General features: G+C 48.3%; 1 protein-coding gene across 3 annotated transcripts in view; it reads left to right on the top strand.

Annotated features, from left to right (window-relative positions):
- PLCG2 (phospholipase C gamma 2) overlaps window positions 1-12497 on the top strand; it is a 232807-nt gene that overhangs the window by 127029 nt on the left and 93281 nt on the right. For all 3 annotated transcript variants that reach the window (XM_077451313.1, XM_077451297.1, XM_077451305.1), the window contains exons 13-16: window positions 2057-2177; window positions 4298-4466; window positions 7375-7479; window positions 8170-8259. In XM_077451313.1, the coding sequence (XP_077307439.1) occupies window positions 2057-2177; window positions 4298-4466; window positions 7375-7479; window positions 8170-8259 (485 nt within the window). The remainder of the gene's footprint in view (window positions 1-2056; window positions 2178-4297; window positions 4467-7374; window positions 7480-8169; window positions 8260-12497) is intronic.

Raw genomic sequence — 12497 nt, 5'->3', positions numbered from 1 at the left:
TTCATAATGCACTTAGCAGGTATACAGCTCCAAGAACTCAGCACAGGGATGGTGGGAACCCCTCATAATAAACACAGACCTAGGAGCCCAACACAAGGGTGGTGGGAGCCCTTCATAATTGGAAAAGTATGTGTACAGACCTAGAAACCCAACACAAGGATAGGGGGGAGCCCTTCATAATGGGGCACAGTAAGTGTACAGACCTAGGAACCCGAGGATGGCAGAAGCCCTTCATAGTAAGCACAGCAGATGTACAAACCTAGAAACCCAACACAAGGATGGTGGGAGCTCTTCATGCAGATGTACAACCCTAGAAACCCAACAAAAGGATGGTGGGAGCCCTTCATAATGGGCACATCAGATGTACAAACCTAGAAATCCAACACAAGGATGGTGGGAGCCCTTCATAATGGGCACAGTAGATGTACAAACCTAGAAACTCAACACAAGGATAGGGGGAGCCCTTCATAATGGGCACAGTAAGTATACAGACCCAGGAACCAGAGGATGGCAGAAGCCCTTCATAATGAGCACAGCAGATGTACAAACCTAGAAACCCAACACAAGGATGGTGGGAGCCCTTCATAATGGACACAGCAGATGTACAATCCTACAACCCCAACACAAGGATGGTGAGAGCCCTTCATAATGGGCACATCAGATACACAAACCTAGAAACCCAACACAAGGATGGTGGGAGCCCTTCATAATGGGCACAGCAGATGTACAAACCTAGAAACCCAACACAAGGATGGTGGGAGCCCTTCATAATGGGCACAGCACATGTACAAACCTAGAAATTCAACACAAGGATAGGGAGAGCCCTTCATAATGGGCACAGCAGATGTACAAACCTAGAAACCCAACACAAGGATGGTGAGAACCCATCATAATGGGCACAGTAGGTGTACAGACCTAGGAACCCAACACAAGGATAGGGGGAGCCCTTCATAATGGGCACAGTAAGTGTACAGACCCAGGAACCCGAGGATGGCAGAAGCCCTTCATAATGAGCACAGCAGATGTACAAACCTAGAAACCCAACACAAGGATGGTGGGAGCCCTTCATAATGGACACAGCAGCTGCACAAACCTAGAAACCCAACACAGGGATGGTGGGAGCCCTTTTATAATGGGCACAGCAGATGTACAAACCTAGAAATTCAACACAAGGATAGGGGGAGCCCTTCATAATGGGCACAGCAGATGTACAAGCCTAGAAACCCAACACAAGGATAGTTGTAACCCATCATAATGGGCACAGTAGGTGTACAGACCTAGGAACACAACATAAGGATGGTGGGAGCCCTTCATAATGGGCACAGCAGATGTACAAACCTAGAAACCCAACACAAGGGTAGTGGAAGCCCTTCATAATAGACATAGTAGGTGTACAGACCTAGGAATACAACACAAGGGTGCGGGGAGCAATTCATAATGGGCACAGTAAGTGTACAGTCTTAGGAACCCAACACAAGGATGGTGGGAGCCCTTCATAATGGGCACAGTAAGTGTACAGTCTTAGGAACCCAACACAAGGATGGTGGGAGCCCTTCATAATGGCTACAGTAGGTGTACAGAACTAGGAACCAAACACAAGGATGATGGGAGCCCTTCATAATGGGCACAGTAGGTGTACACACCTATGACCTTAGCACAGGGATGGTGGGATCCCTCTTGATAGGCACAGCAGGTATACAGGCTCAGAAACCCAATACAAAGATGGTGGAAGCCCTTCTTAATGTGGGCACAACAGATGTGTAGACCCAGGAGCTTAGCGTAGGTATGGCGGGAGCTCCTCATAATGGATCCAACAGGTGTGCAGACCCTAGAGCTCAGTGCAGAGATCTCGGGGAGGGGTTAACGCTCCATCATAGTTATAAGTAGAAGTTTTAAAAACAGCGAGTCAGTCAGTCACCACGGAGAACACATTCTGCAGCCAAAGTCATCTCTGGAATCTCCAGACGTAGCGAGGAACGAGGAAGCCCTTGCTGTAGAGGATGCTCTGAGCTTATCTAAAGTGTAATGGTTTTCTCTCTCTCTCTCCTCTCTCCAGTGGACTGCTGGGACGGTCCTGACGGAAAGCCAATTATTTATCACGGATGGACAAGAACAACGAAAATTAAATTTGACGACGTGGTGCAAGCTATTAAAGATCACGCATTTGTCACCTCTGAGTGAGTCCGCGCTGTAACTCTTAAGTAACTGTATGACCTTGACGTGATAAAAGTAAAAAAGGCCAGAGCTAACCACTATTATTATTTTACCACGTAGACCAACCTGAGTTATTTAGTCCTTTATGAGCCGTACCTGACCATGGTTTATTTCACCGTCCATATAAATAGCAGGTGAATAAGGGTCATCAAACTGGAGAAAGGAGATTACACCGGTGTCGTAGAAAGGATTTTATTTATTTTACTGTGAGACTGGTCAGATTAAAGAATTTATGACTGACGCTGCGGCGGTGATGGCGGATTCAGCAGAAAATTCTAAGCCTGGCAACAGGCTTAGAATTATATATATATATATATATATATATATATATTATATATTTATATATTATATTATATTATATATATATATATATATATATATATATAGATAGATATAGATATATATATAGATATATATAATTTTATTTATATATATATATATATATATATATATATATATATATATATATAAAATATAATATAATATATAAATATAAATAAATAAATATTTATATATATATATATATATCTATATATATATATATATATATATCTATATATATATATATATATATATATATATATATATATATATATATATATATATAAATTATATATAGATAGATAGATAGATATAGATATATACACTATATTACCAAAAGTATTGGGACACCTGCCCTTAAACGCACATGAACTTTAATGGCATCCCAGTCTTAGTCTGTACGGTTCAATATTGAGTTGGCTCCGCCCTTTGCAGCTATAACACCTTCAACTCTTCTGGGAAGGCCGTCCACAAGGTTTAGTTTTTCACACTAAAAGTTCCTCCCCACCAATCAGGAAGCAGGTCGTGAAACCTGTTTCCCGACTGGCCAAAGCGTCAGGCTATCCCTTTGGATGCCTAGTGCTTTGGAGGAAGAGGAGGCACGAGGCGGAGGAAGCTTGAGGAGCAAACACCGGAGCAGCTGCTGCCCGCACTCCAGGGGAGGAGGAGAGGACACCACAGCCCAGCCACACGGGCGAGCGGGTAAGTGCCGGATACTCAACTTGGCTCAGCCGGGGTGTGCGGTGCGCCCATCATCACAGCAGGCAGCCAGAGGAGGAGAGGAGAGCCGCCCGCCCGAGCGCCGAGCGGGGATCTCACAGTGATGTGGCACGGCAGCCACATTGTAATTCCACCTTCTGGAGCCTGCTGTTCGTATGATGAATGCCACACGTCCCGCGGTCTTGCCATTGGACCAGTGGGACGTCCATCATAGGCGCTGCAGGCTCCAGAAGGCGGGACCTGCTATGTGACTCGGCGGCACTTGGCGGGGCTCATCGGCGCTCGGGATCAGCTTGGCGGCGCTTGGGGGCTACTAATACGGTTGTGTATGCCTGATACCTGGGCCTTTTCGAGGACCCATTCGGGGCCCCAGCACCTCCTCCCGACAATACTGCCCACCCTGCCTTCCCGCATACTAGACCCCTTAAAGCAGGGATCTCAAACTGGTGGCCCTCCAGCTGTTGCAAAACTACAAGTCCCATCATGCCTCTGCCTGTGGGAGTCATGTTTGTAACTGTCAGCCTTGCAATGCCTCATGGGAATTGTAGTTTTGCAACTGCTGGAGGGCCGCCAGTTTGAGACCCCTGCCTTAAAGGGTTGGCAGGCGTTGGCTCTAAGGTGTTAAGGATATTTATATATAGACTGGTATCAGGTAATATCACCAGCACATTGAGGGGTGAGGACAATCTGATGTCCATATTACCTGATACCTAATTCTGAATATCTGAAAACCATCAATATCCTATGGAGTCCTGCAAATTTTGAGATGACGTAACACATGAGCCCTGATGAAGGGGGGTGTCTGCACACAACGCACACTATTTTTTTCCAGTAATACAGTTGTCACGTCATCTCAAAATCTCTTCCGTAACGTTGTCCAGACCTCCTTATCCCCAATCAGTAGCCGCTTTCCTTGAGGTGGACTGATTGGACCTTGAAGAAGGGGGGCACACCCCGGAAACTTGTCCTGAAAGCTTGGATGTTAATTCAAATAATTTTTTTTTATCCCAGACAGTACTGAGTTGTTCTATGTCTCATTCAGGTACCCAGTCATACTCTCCATAGAGGAACACTGCAATGTAGAGCAGCAGAGGTACATGGCCAAGGTGTTCAAGGAGGTCTTCGGAGATCTTCTGCTGACCAAACCCACCGAAGCGAGCGCCGACCAACTGCCCTCGCCCACCCAGCTGAAGGAGAAGATCATCATCAAGGTAAAGCTGCACCAACATCTAAGGGGAATGGAAAAACAAAAAAAATATATTTTGACTCATCCCCTTATCAGAAACTCAGCTCAGTACTGGCGTCAGTCAGACAACGGGAGCTGCAAAGCAAGCTGCTCTGCTGGACTGATGCTGTTGCCATGGGCAGGACTTAGGGTGGTGGGGGCCCCTGGGCTTGAGTCACTTTCGAGTCCTGCCTTCTATAACACGCATCCCAAGTTTAGGAGGGAATTTTAAGGGAAAAAACTTTTAGGAGGAAAGTTTAAGGAAAAAAAACTTACATTTAAATGCCCATCAATGCAGCCTTATCAGTGTCCATCTGCAGCCTTGCACATCCATCTGCAGCCTTGCCATTGCAGTCTTGAAGTTTAAAAATGGGGCTGCTGAGATACAGAGTCCTGTGTATCTCTCGGGTCCTTCTCGGCGGTGTAACAACATATTCGGCGACCCATCGCAGTTTTTCTACGGAAGTGAGGTTCCGTCGCCGCCATCTTGGTACACCCCACACTGGTCCACAGTAAGGATACACTAAGAAGGGGCAAAGCAGACATGTTGTTACACCCACCGAAGTTTCGCATTTTGTCAGTTTCTATAGTGAAATACAGGACTTACAACTCCGTCTGACTACTTAGATCTTGAATTTTAAAAGCAGCGGCATCCCTGCTCATCTCACAGGTTTGCTAATCTGACAGAAGTTCGCTGCTTTTAAAATTCAACATCTAAGCAGTCAGACGGAGATGTAAGTCCTGTATTTCACTATATAAACTCACTTTACTGTTATAAATATGTGTAAAATGCAAAACTCCGGTGGGTGTAACAACATGTCCGTTGTACCCCTTCTTAAGCCCTTGTACACACGGTCGGAGAATCCGTCGGAATGTGTCCTATCGGACCGTGTCGTCGGATAATCCGACTGTGTGTGGTATGCATCGGACTGATTCCGTCCGAATCTTCGTCGGACCCAATTTTCCAACACTTTGGAAATATTTTCCGACCAACTGGTTCGATCGGACGTACTCCAATCATGTGTAGAGAATTTTGATCACGCATGCTCAGATCAAATTCCTACATCAAAGCTATTGGCTACTAGTCCCATTGTAACGAAATTACGTCATCACGTTCTGAATGATCGGATTTTTCAACAACTTAGTCCGACCGTGTGTATGCAACAGTTTCGGACAAGATCCGACGGGCAAAATCCGACGGACAAAATCCGACGGATTTGGTTGGCAGAATGTCCGACCGTGTGTACAGGGGCTTAGTGTATGATGGCGGCGATGGAGCGTCACTTCCATAGCAAACTGTGATGGGTTGCGGAATATGTCCTTACGGCGGCTCTCGGGTCCTCTCGGCGTCTCTTGGGTGCTCTCGGGTCCTCTTGGCAGCTCTCGGGTCCTCTCGGGTCCTCTCAGCGGCTCTCGGGGTCTTTCAGGTGCTCTTGGGTCCTCTCGCGGCTCTCGGGTTCTTTCAGGTCCTCTCAGCGTCTCTCGGGTGCTCTCGGGTCCTCTCAGGTCCTCTCAGCGTCTCTCGGGTGCTCTCGGGTCCTCTCAAGTCCTCTCGGCGTCTCTCAGGTGCTCTCAGGCCCTCTTGGCATCTATCGGGTCCTCTCGGTGTCTCTCGGGTCCTCTCAGGTCCACTCAGCGTCTCTCGGGTCCTCTCTGCATCTCTCGGTGCTCTCGGGTCCTCTTGGTGGCTCTCGGGTCCTCTCTGCGTCTCTCGGGTCCTCTTGGGTGCTCTTGGTGGCTCTCGGGTCCTCTCTGCATCTCTCTGGTGCTCTTGGGTCCTCTCGGCGGCTCTCAGGTCCTCTCAGGTCCTCTCAGCATCTCTCGGGTCCTCTCAGGTCCTCTCGGTGGCTCTCGGGTCCACTCAGGTCCTCTCAGTGTCCCTCGGGTGCTCTTGGGTCCTCTCAGCATCTATCGGGTCCTCTCAGGTCCTCTCTGGATCTCTCGGGTCCTCTCAGGTCCTCTTGGTGTCTCTCGGGTCCTCTTGGCGTCTCTTGGTGCTCTCGGGTCTCTCGGGTTCTCTCAGGTGCTCTTGGTGGCTCTCGGGTCCTCTCGCCGGCTCTCGGGTCCTTTCGCAGTCCCGAGCAGAGCCAAGAGTAGGGGAGTGCACTCGGATCGGCTCACAGTCACGCCCAGTCCCTGTGTTATGTCCATCATAGGGCGGGACTGGGCATGACTGTGAGCCTAGCCGAGCACACTCGGCTATGTATCTCGGCTGGGGGCCCGTGGGGCCCCCTATTGGGCGTGGCCCATGGACTTGAGCCCAGTCAAGCCCAATGGTAAGTCCGGCCCTGGCTATGGCTCAGTGAACCTCGGCGAACCTTGGCACCCCAGATGTTTTGAAACTACATTTCCCGTGATGCTCATGCGCTCCGCAGTGCTAGCTGAGCATCATGGGAAATGTAGTTCCAAAACACCCGGGGTGCCGAGGGTCGCCGTCACTGCTTATAGCTTATTAGGTGTGTGCCTTCAGATGAGTAAAAATTTGAAAAAGGGCCCCCCTAACTGGAGATAGAGATAAAACAGAAAACGCAGAAATAAAGAGAAGTTTACAAAAACTGTTATTTACTTACTACTTCCGTATTCTCTCCCTGCCAGAAAAGAAGCGTCGGCTCAGTTTTGGGCCTCGAAACGCGTAGCCACTCGTCTTTTTTGTCTTTTAAATAAATGTTCTGCCGACTACACTTAGGTGGCGCACTCTGCCTCTCCTTGTCAGCCATCATTGCTGTGTGCATGTAGGCAGGAAGTTGCTGCAAAGTGGCTGCGGGAGATCCGTTGCGCCAAAGATCCCGCAGAGGATGAAAAAAAGGTTACGAGTGTTACTGTTTGATAGGCAGCGCTAAACGCTAAACGCCGCACAGCCTGGCTTTACATCTTCTTGTGACTTTTGATTGCAGCACAAAAAACTGGGACCCAAAGGAGATTATGTCACCAATACAGACGACAGTAAGGAAGAGACCAAACTGCAGGGGGAGCTCTACATGTGGGACCCTATAGATCAGGTAATTCGCTCGCCTTCTCCTTTATACTGGGTGTTCGCTGTTTTTTTTTTTGTGCCACTTCTTTTTTAATTTTAATATGAAAACTTTAAATAAAACTTTTTGTTAAAGGACCAGTCCACTCCAAACCTGAGATTTCGGATTTCAGGCGAGGTCTTGGATCTGCACACAATGAGGGGTTCCTCCCACTGCCCCTTTAAGAGGCTGTTAACCTCGTGGAGCCCAGAGACAGAGTTCCCAGCTGTGTGATCACTGTGATTGGCTCCTGTAGCAATCACATGATCGGTAGCCCGCCTCCCAGTGGGGAACTAAAAAGTCAATAAGTCCAAAGATATCCATAGCAGCTCCTCAATGAGACTAAAGTAAGCTCTGCAATATATAAAGGGAACAGCAGAGGGCGCTGTCTAAGTGTAGTATATAGGAAAAGACTTCTGCTTCCTGGCTCCTGAAGACACACTGAGGCTCAACAGCAAACCTCACTGGGTGGATTACATTCTCTTATCCTCACCCATCTTGTGAGTTGCCACTTGTGATTTTTAATAAAATCTTTTCCTATGTACTGCACTTAGCTGGCGCCCTCTGCTGTTTCCTTTAGAATAATGCCTATTGGGATCTGTTTTTATATTAATTTGACTTAAAATTCACAGCTGTCATTTTTAAATATTCTGTATGTGACTATTATTTCTATTATAGAAATGGTCCGTTCGATACTGCGCAATCGCCGGCGATCGGCTTTCCTATGGCGATGAAATTGAGCAAATTACAGAAGAGAGCGCCGCCAAGGTAATCACCGCAAATAAATTCGCCTTTCCTAAATTATTTTTATTGCTTTTTATTTTGTAGGGGGTTTATTCCACCCCTCGGCTATATTACTGTATCAGTAGTCTTATATGCATTACAATCTCCATCATTGCTGTCAGTGAGGGGAATAGTGCCCCATCATTGGTATCAGTGGGAGGAATAGTGCCCCATCATTGGTATCAGTGGGAGGAATAGTGCCCCATCATTGGTATCAGTGGGAGGAATAGTGCCCCATCATTGGTATCAGTGGGAGGAATAGTGCCCCATCATTGGTATCAGTGGGAGGAATAGTGCCCCATCATTGGTATCAGTGGGAGGAATAGTGCCCCATCATTGGTGTCAGTGGGAGGAATAGTGCCCCATCATTGGTATCAGTGGGAGGAATAGTGCCCCATCATTGGTATCAGTGGGAGGAATAGTGCCCCGTCATTGGTGTCAGTGGGAGGAATAGTGCCCCATCATTGGTGTCAGTGGGAGGAATAGTGCCCCATCATTGGTATCAGTGGGAGGAATAGTGCCCCATCATTGGTATCAGTGGGAGGAATAGTGCCCCATCATTGGTATCAGTGGGAGGAATAGTGCCCCATCATTGGTATCAGTGGGAGGAATAGTGCCCCATCATTGGTATCAGTGGGAGGAATAGTGCCCCATCATTGGTATCAGTGGGAGGAATAGTGCCCCATCATTGGTATCAGTGGGAGGAATAGTGCCCCATCATTGGTGTCAGTGGGAGGAATAGTGCCCCATCATTGGTATCAGTGGGAGGAATAGTGCCCCATCATTGGTATCAGTGGGAGGAATAGTGCCCCGTCATTGGTGTCAGTAGGGGGAATAGTGCCCCATCATTGGTGTCAGTGGGAGGAATAGTGCCCCATCATTGGTATCAGTGGGAGGAATAGTGCCCCGTCATTGGTGTCAGTAGGGGGAATAGTGCCCCATCATTGGTGTCAGTGGAAGGAATAGTGCCCCATCATTGGTATCAGTGGGAGGAATAGTGCCCCGTCATTGGTGTCAGTAGGGGGAATAGTGCCCCATCATTGGTGTCAGTGGGAGGAATAGTGCCCCATCATTGTTGTCAGTGGGAGGAATAGTGCCCCATCATTGGTATCAGTGGAAGGAATAGTGCCCCATCATTGGTTTCAGTGGGAGGAATAGTGCCCCATCATTGCTGTCAGTGGGAGGAATAGTGCCCCGTCATTGGTGTCAGTAGGGGGAATAGTGCCCCATCATTGGTGTCAGTGGGAGGAATAGTGCCCCATCATTGTTGTCAGTGGGAGGAATAGTGCCCCATCATTGGTTTCAGTGGGAGGAATAGTGCCCCATCATTGGTGTCAGTGGGAGGAATAGTGCCCCATCATTGGTTTCAGTGGGAGGAATAGTGCCCCATCATTGGTGTCAGTGGGAGGAATAGTGCCCCATCATTGGTGTCAGAGGGAGGAATAGTGCCCCGTCATTGGCATCAGTGAGAGGAATAGTGCCCCATCATTGGTGTTAGTGGGAGGAATAGTACCCCATCATTGGTATCAGTGGAGAGAATAGTGCCCCATCATTGGTGTCAGTAGAAGGAATAGTGTCCCATCATTGGTGTCGGTGGGAGCAATAGTGCCCCATCATTGGTGTCAGTCGGAGGTATAGTGCCCAGTCATTGGTGTCAGTGGGAGGAATAGTGCCCCATCATTGGTGTCAGTAGGATGTATAGTGCCCCATCATTGGTGTCAGTGGGAGGAATAGTGCCCCATCATTGGTGTCGGTGGGAGGAATAGTGCCCCATCATTGGTGTCAGTGGGAGGAATAGTGCCCCATCATTGGTGTCAGTGGGAGGAATAGTGCCCCATCATCAGTGTCAGTGGGAGGAATAGTGCCCCATCATCGGTGTCAGTGGGAGGAATAGTGCCCCATCATTGGTGTCAGTGGGAGGAATAGTGCCCCATCATTGGTGTCAGTGGGAGGAATAGTGCCCCATCATCGGTGTCAGTGGGAGGAATAGTGCCCCATCATTGGTGTCAGTGGGAGGAATAGTGTCCTATCATTGGTGTCAGTGGGAGGAATAGTGCCCCATCATTGGTGTCAGTGGGAGGAATAGTGCCCCATCATCGGTGTCAGTGGGAGGAATAGTGCCCCATCATTGGTGTCAGTGGGAGGAATAGTGTCCTATCATTGGTGTCAGTGGGAGGAATAGTGCCCCATCATCAGTGTCAGTGGGAGGAATAGTGCCCCATCTTCGGTGTCAGTGGGAGGAATAGTGCCCCATCATCGGTGTCAGTGGGAAGAATAGTGCCCCATCATTGGTATCAGTGGGAGGAATAGTGCCCCATCATTGGTGTCAGTGGGATGAATAGTGCCCCATCATTGGTGTCAGTGGGAGGAATAGTGCCCCATCATTGGTGTCGGTGGGAGGAATAGTGCCCCATCATTGGTGTCAGTGGGAGGAATAGTGCCCCATCATTGGTGTCAGTGGGAGGAATAGTGCCCCATCATTGGTGTCAGTGGGAGGAATAGTGCCCCATCATCGGTGTCAGTGGGAGGAATAGTGCCCCATCATCGGTGTCAGTGGGAGGAATAGTGCCCCATCATTGGTGTCAGTGGGATGAATAGTGCCCCATCATTGGTGTCAGTGGGAGGAATAGTGCCCCATCATTGGTATCAGTGGGAGGAATAGTGCCCCATCATTGGTGTCAGTGGGAGGAATAGTGTCCCATCATTGGTGTCAGTGAGAGGAATAGTGCCCCATCATTGGTGTCAGTGGGAGGAATAGTGCCCCATCATTTGTGTCAGTGGGAGGAATAGTGCCCCATCATTGGTATCAGGGGGAGGAATAGTGCCCCATCATTGGTGTCAGTGGGAGGAATAGTGCCCCATCATTGGTGTCAGTGGGAGGAATAGTGCCCCATCATTGGTGTCAGTGGGAGGAATAGTGCCCCATCATTGGTGTCAGTGGGAGGAATAGTGCCCCATCATTGGTGTCAGTGGGAGGAATAGTGCCCCATCATTGGTGTCAGTGGGAGGAATAGTGCCCCATCATTGGTGTCAGTGGGAGGAATAGTGCCCCATCATTGGTGTCAGTGGGAGGAATAGTGCCCCATCATTGGTGTCAGTGGGAGGAATAGTGCCCCATCATTGGTATCAGTGGGATGAATAATGATAAAATCTATACTGCCCCCGTACAATGTAATATGTTCGGTATTTTTTCATGGTACAATCGCCGCCTTCTCTGGAGCGGATCGAATATTCTCTTCCGCGTTTTTTGCTCGGACAACCTCGGGGTTTTTTTTTTAATTTTTTAATTGTATTTTTCTTATATTTTATTAGTTTTTTGCCATGTTGGTTCCATTCCACCCAAGCGCAGTGACGGGGCTGTGTGTGGGCGATGTCATACGATGAGCTCGGCATTCGATCGTTCTCTGGGCCCTCCGTCTTATTTGTGATTTCCAGCGCACTTCGCTTCATATCAATTCCCAGCGCTTCGCTTTCATTTACTGATCTGACGCGGAGCTCGGCGGACGTATGAAGGATATGAAATGTTACAATGTAGCAACGGTCCACATAAACACGCAGCGTTTCTTAAGATTGAAAAAAGACGTATTTGGCGATCGTCGGAGCGCGGCGGCGGAGGCGATAACCGCGGCGTGAAATGTCATCCTTCCAAACCGGTAATTCTCTCTAATCAGCCCTTACCGTCCGCCGCAGTATTTGTGGGCGAGATGCATTATCCTCAGAGCGCCGGACTGAGAGCTGTGTAGACGTTATAAATAAGTCCGCGCGCGCATTCCGCCATCGTTCTTGTGAAGAACGCGCCAGACATGTGCCAGGCGGGCTTTATGAGCATTTCGTACCCGTCCTGAATGCAAAGAATAGGAAGAAACTGCCGGGAAATACAACAAATATCTGCAAAGTGTTAAAGCCGAACTCAGAACTTCCACTGAACGGAAATCCACCAATATGGTCTATTCAGTGAACGTTCGTCGGACGAATGTCACACAACACGTTCGTGTATGCTGTGCACACGCAGCCTGTCATTTCTCTAATAGTCATCCTCATCAGTGCCATCTAGTGGCCAAAATGTGGGATTGTTTTCTGAAACATCTCAATGAGAAAATATTTTGTACTCTAGTTGGAGATGATATCAGAGGAATCGATCGAAATGATTCATTGTTTTATGAATAGACCCATGTGTCGTGATATTGATATCCCATAATATTCCCTCTTAGAGTATGTTCACA

This window comes from Lithobates pipiens, unplaced genomic scaffold, assembly GCF_037356315.1.
Source record: "Lithobates pipiens isolate NorthernLeopardFrog02 unplaced genomic scaffold, aLitPip1_a1.2 Scaffold_10, whole genome shotgun sequence".
Lineage (NCBI taxonomy): Eukaryota > Metazoa > Chordata > Amphibia > Anura > Ranidae > Lithobates > Lithobates pipiens.
This window is presented reverse-complemented; position numbering and strand designations above follow the sequence as displayed.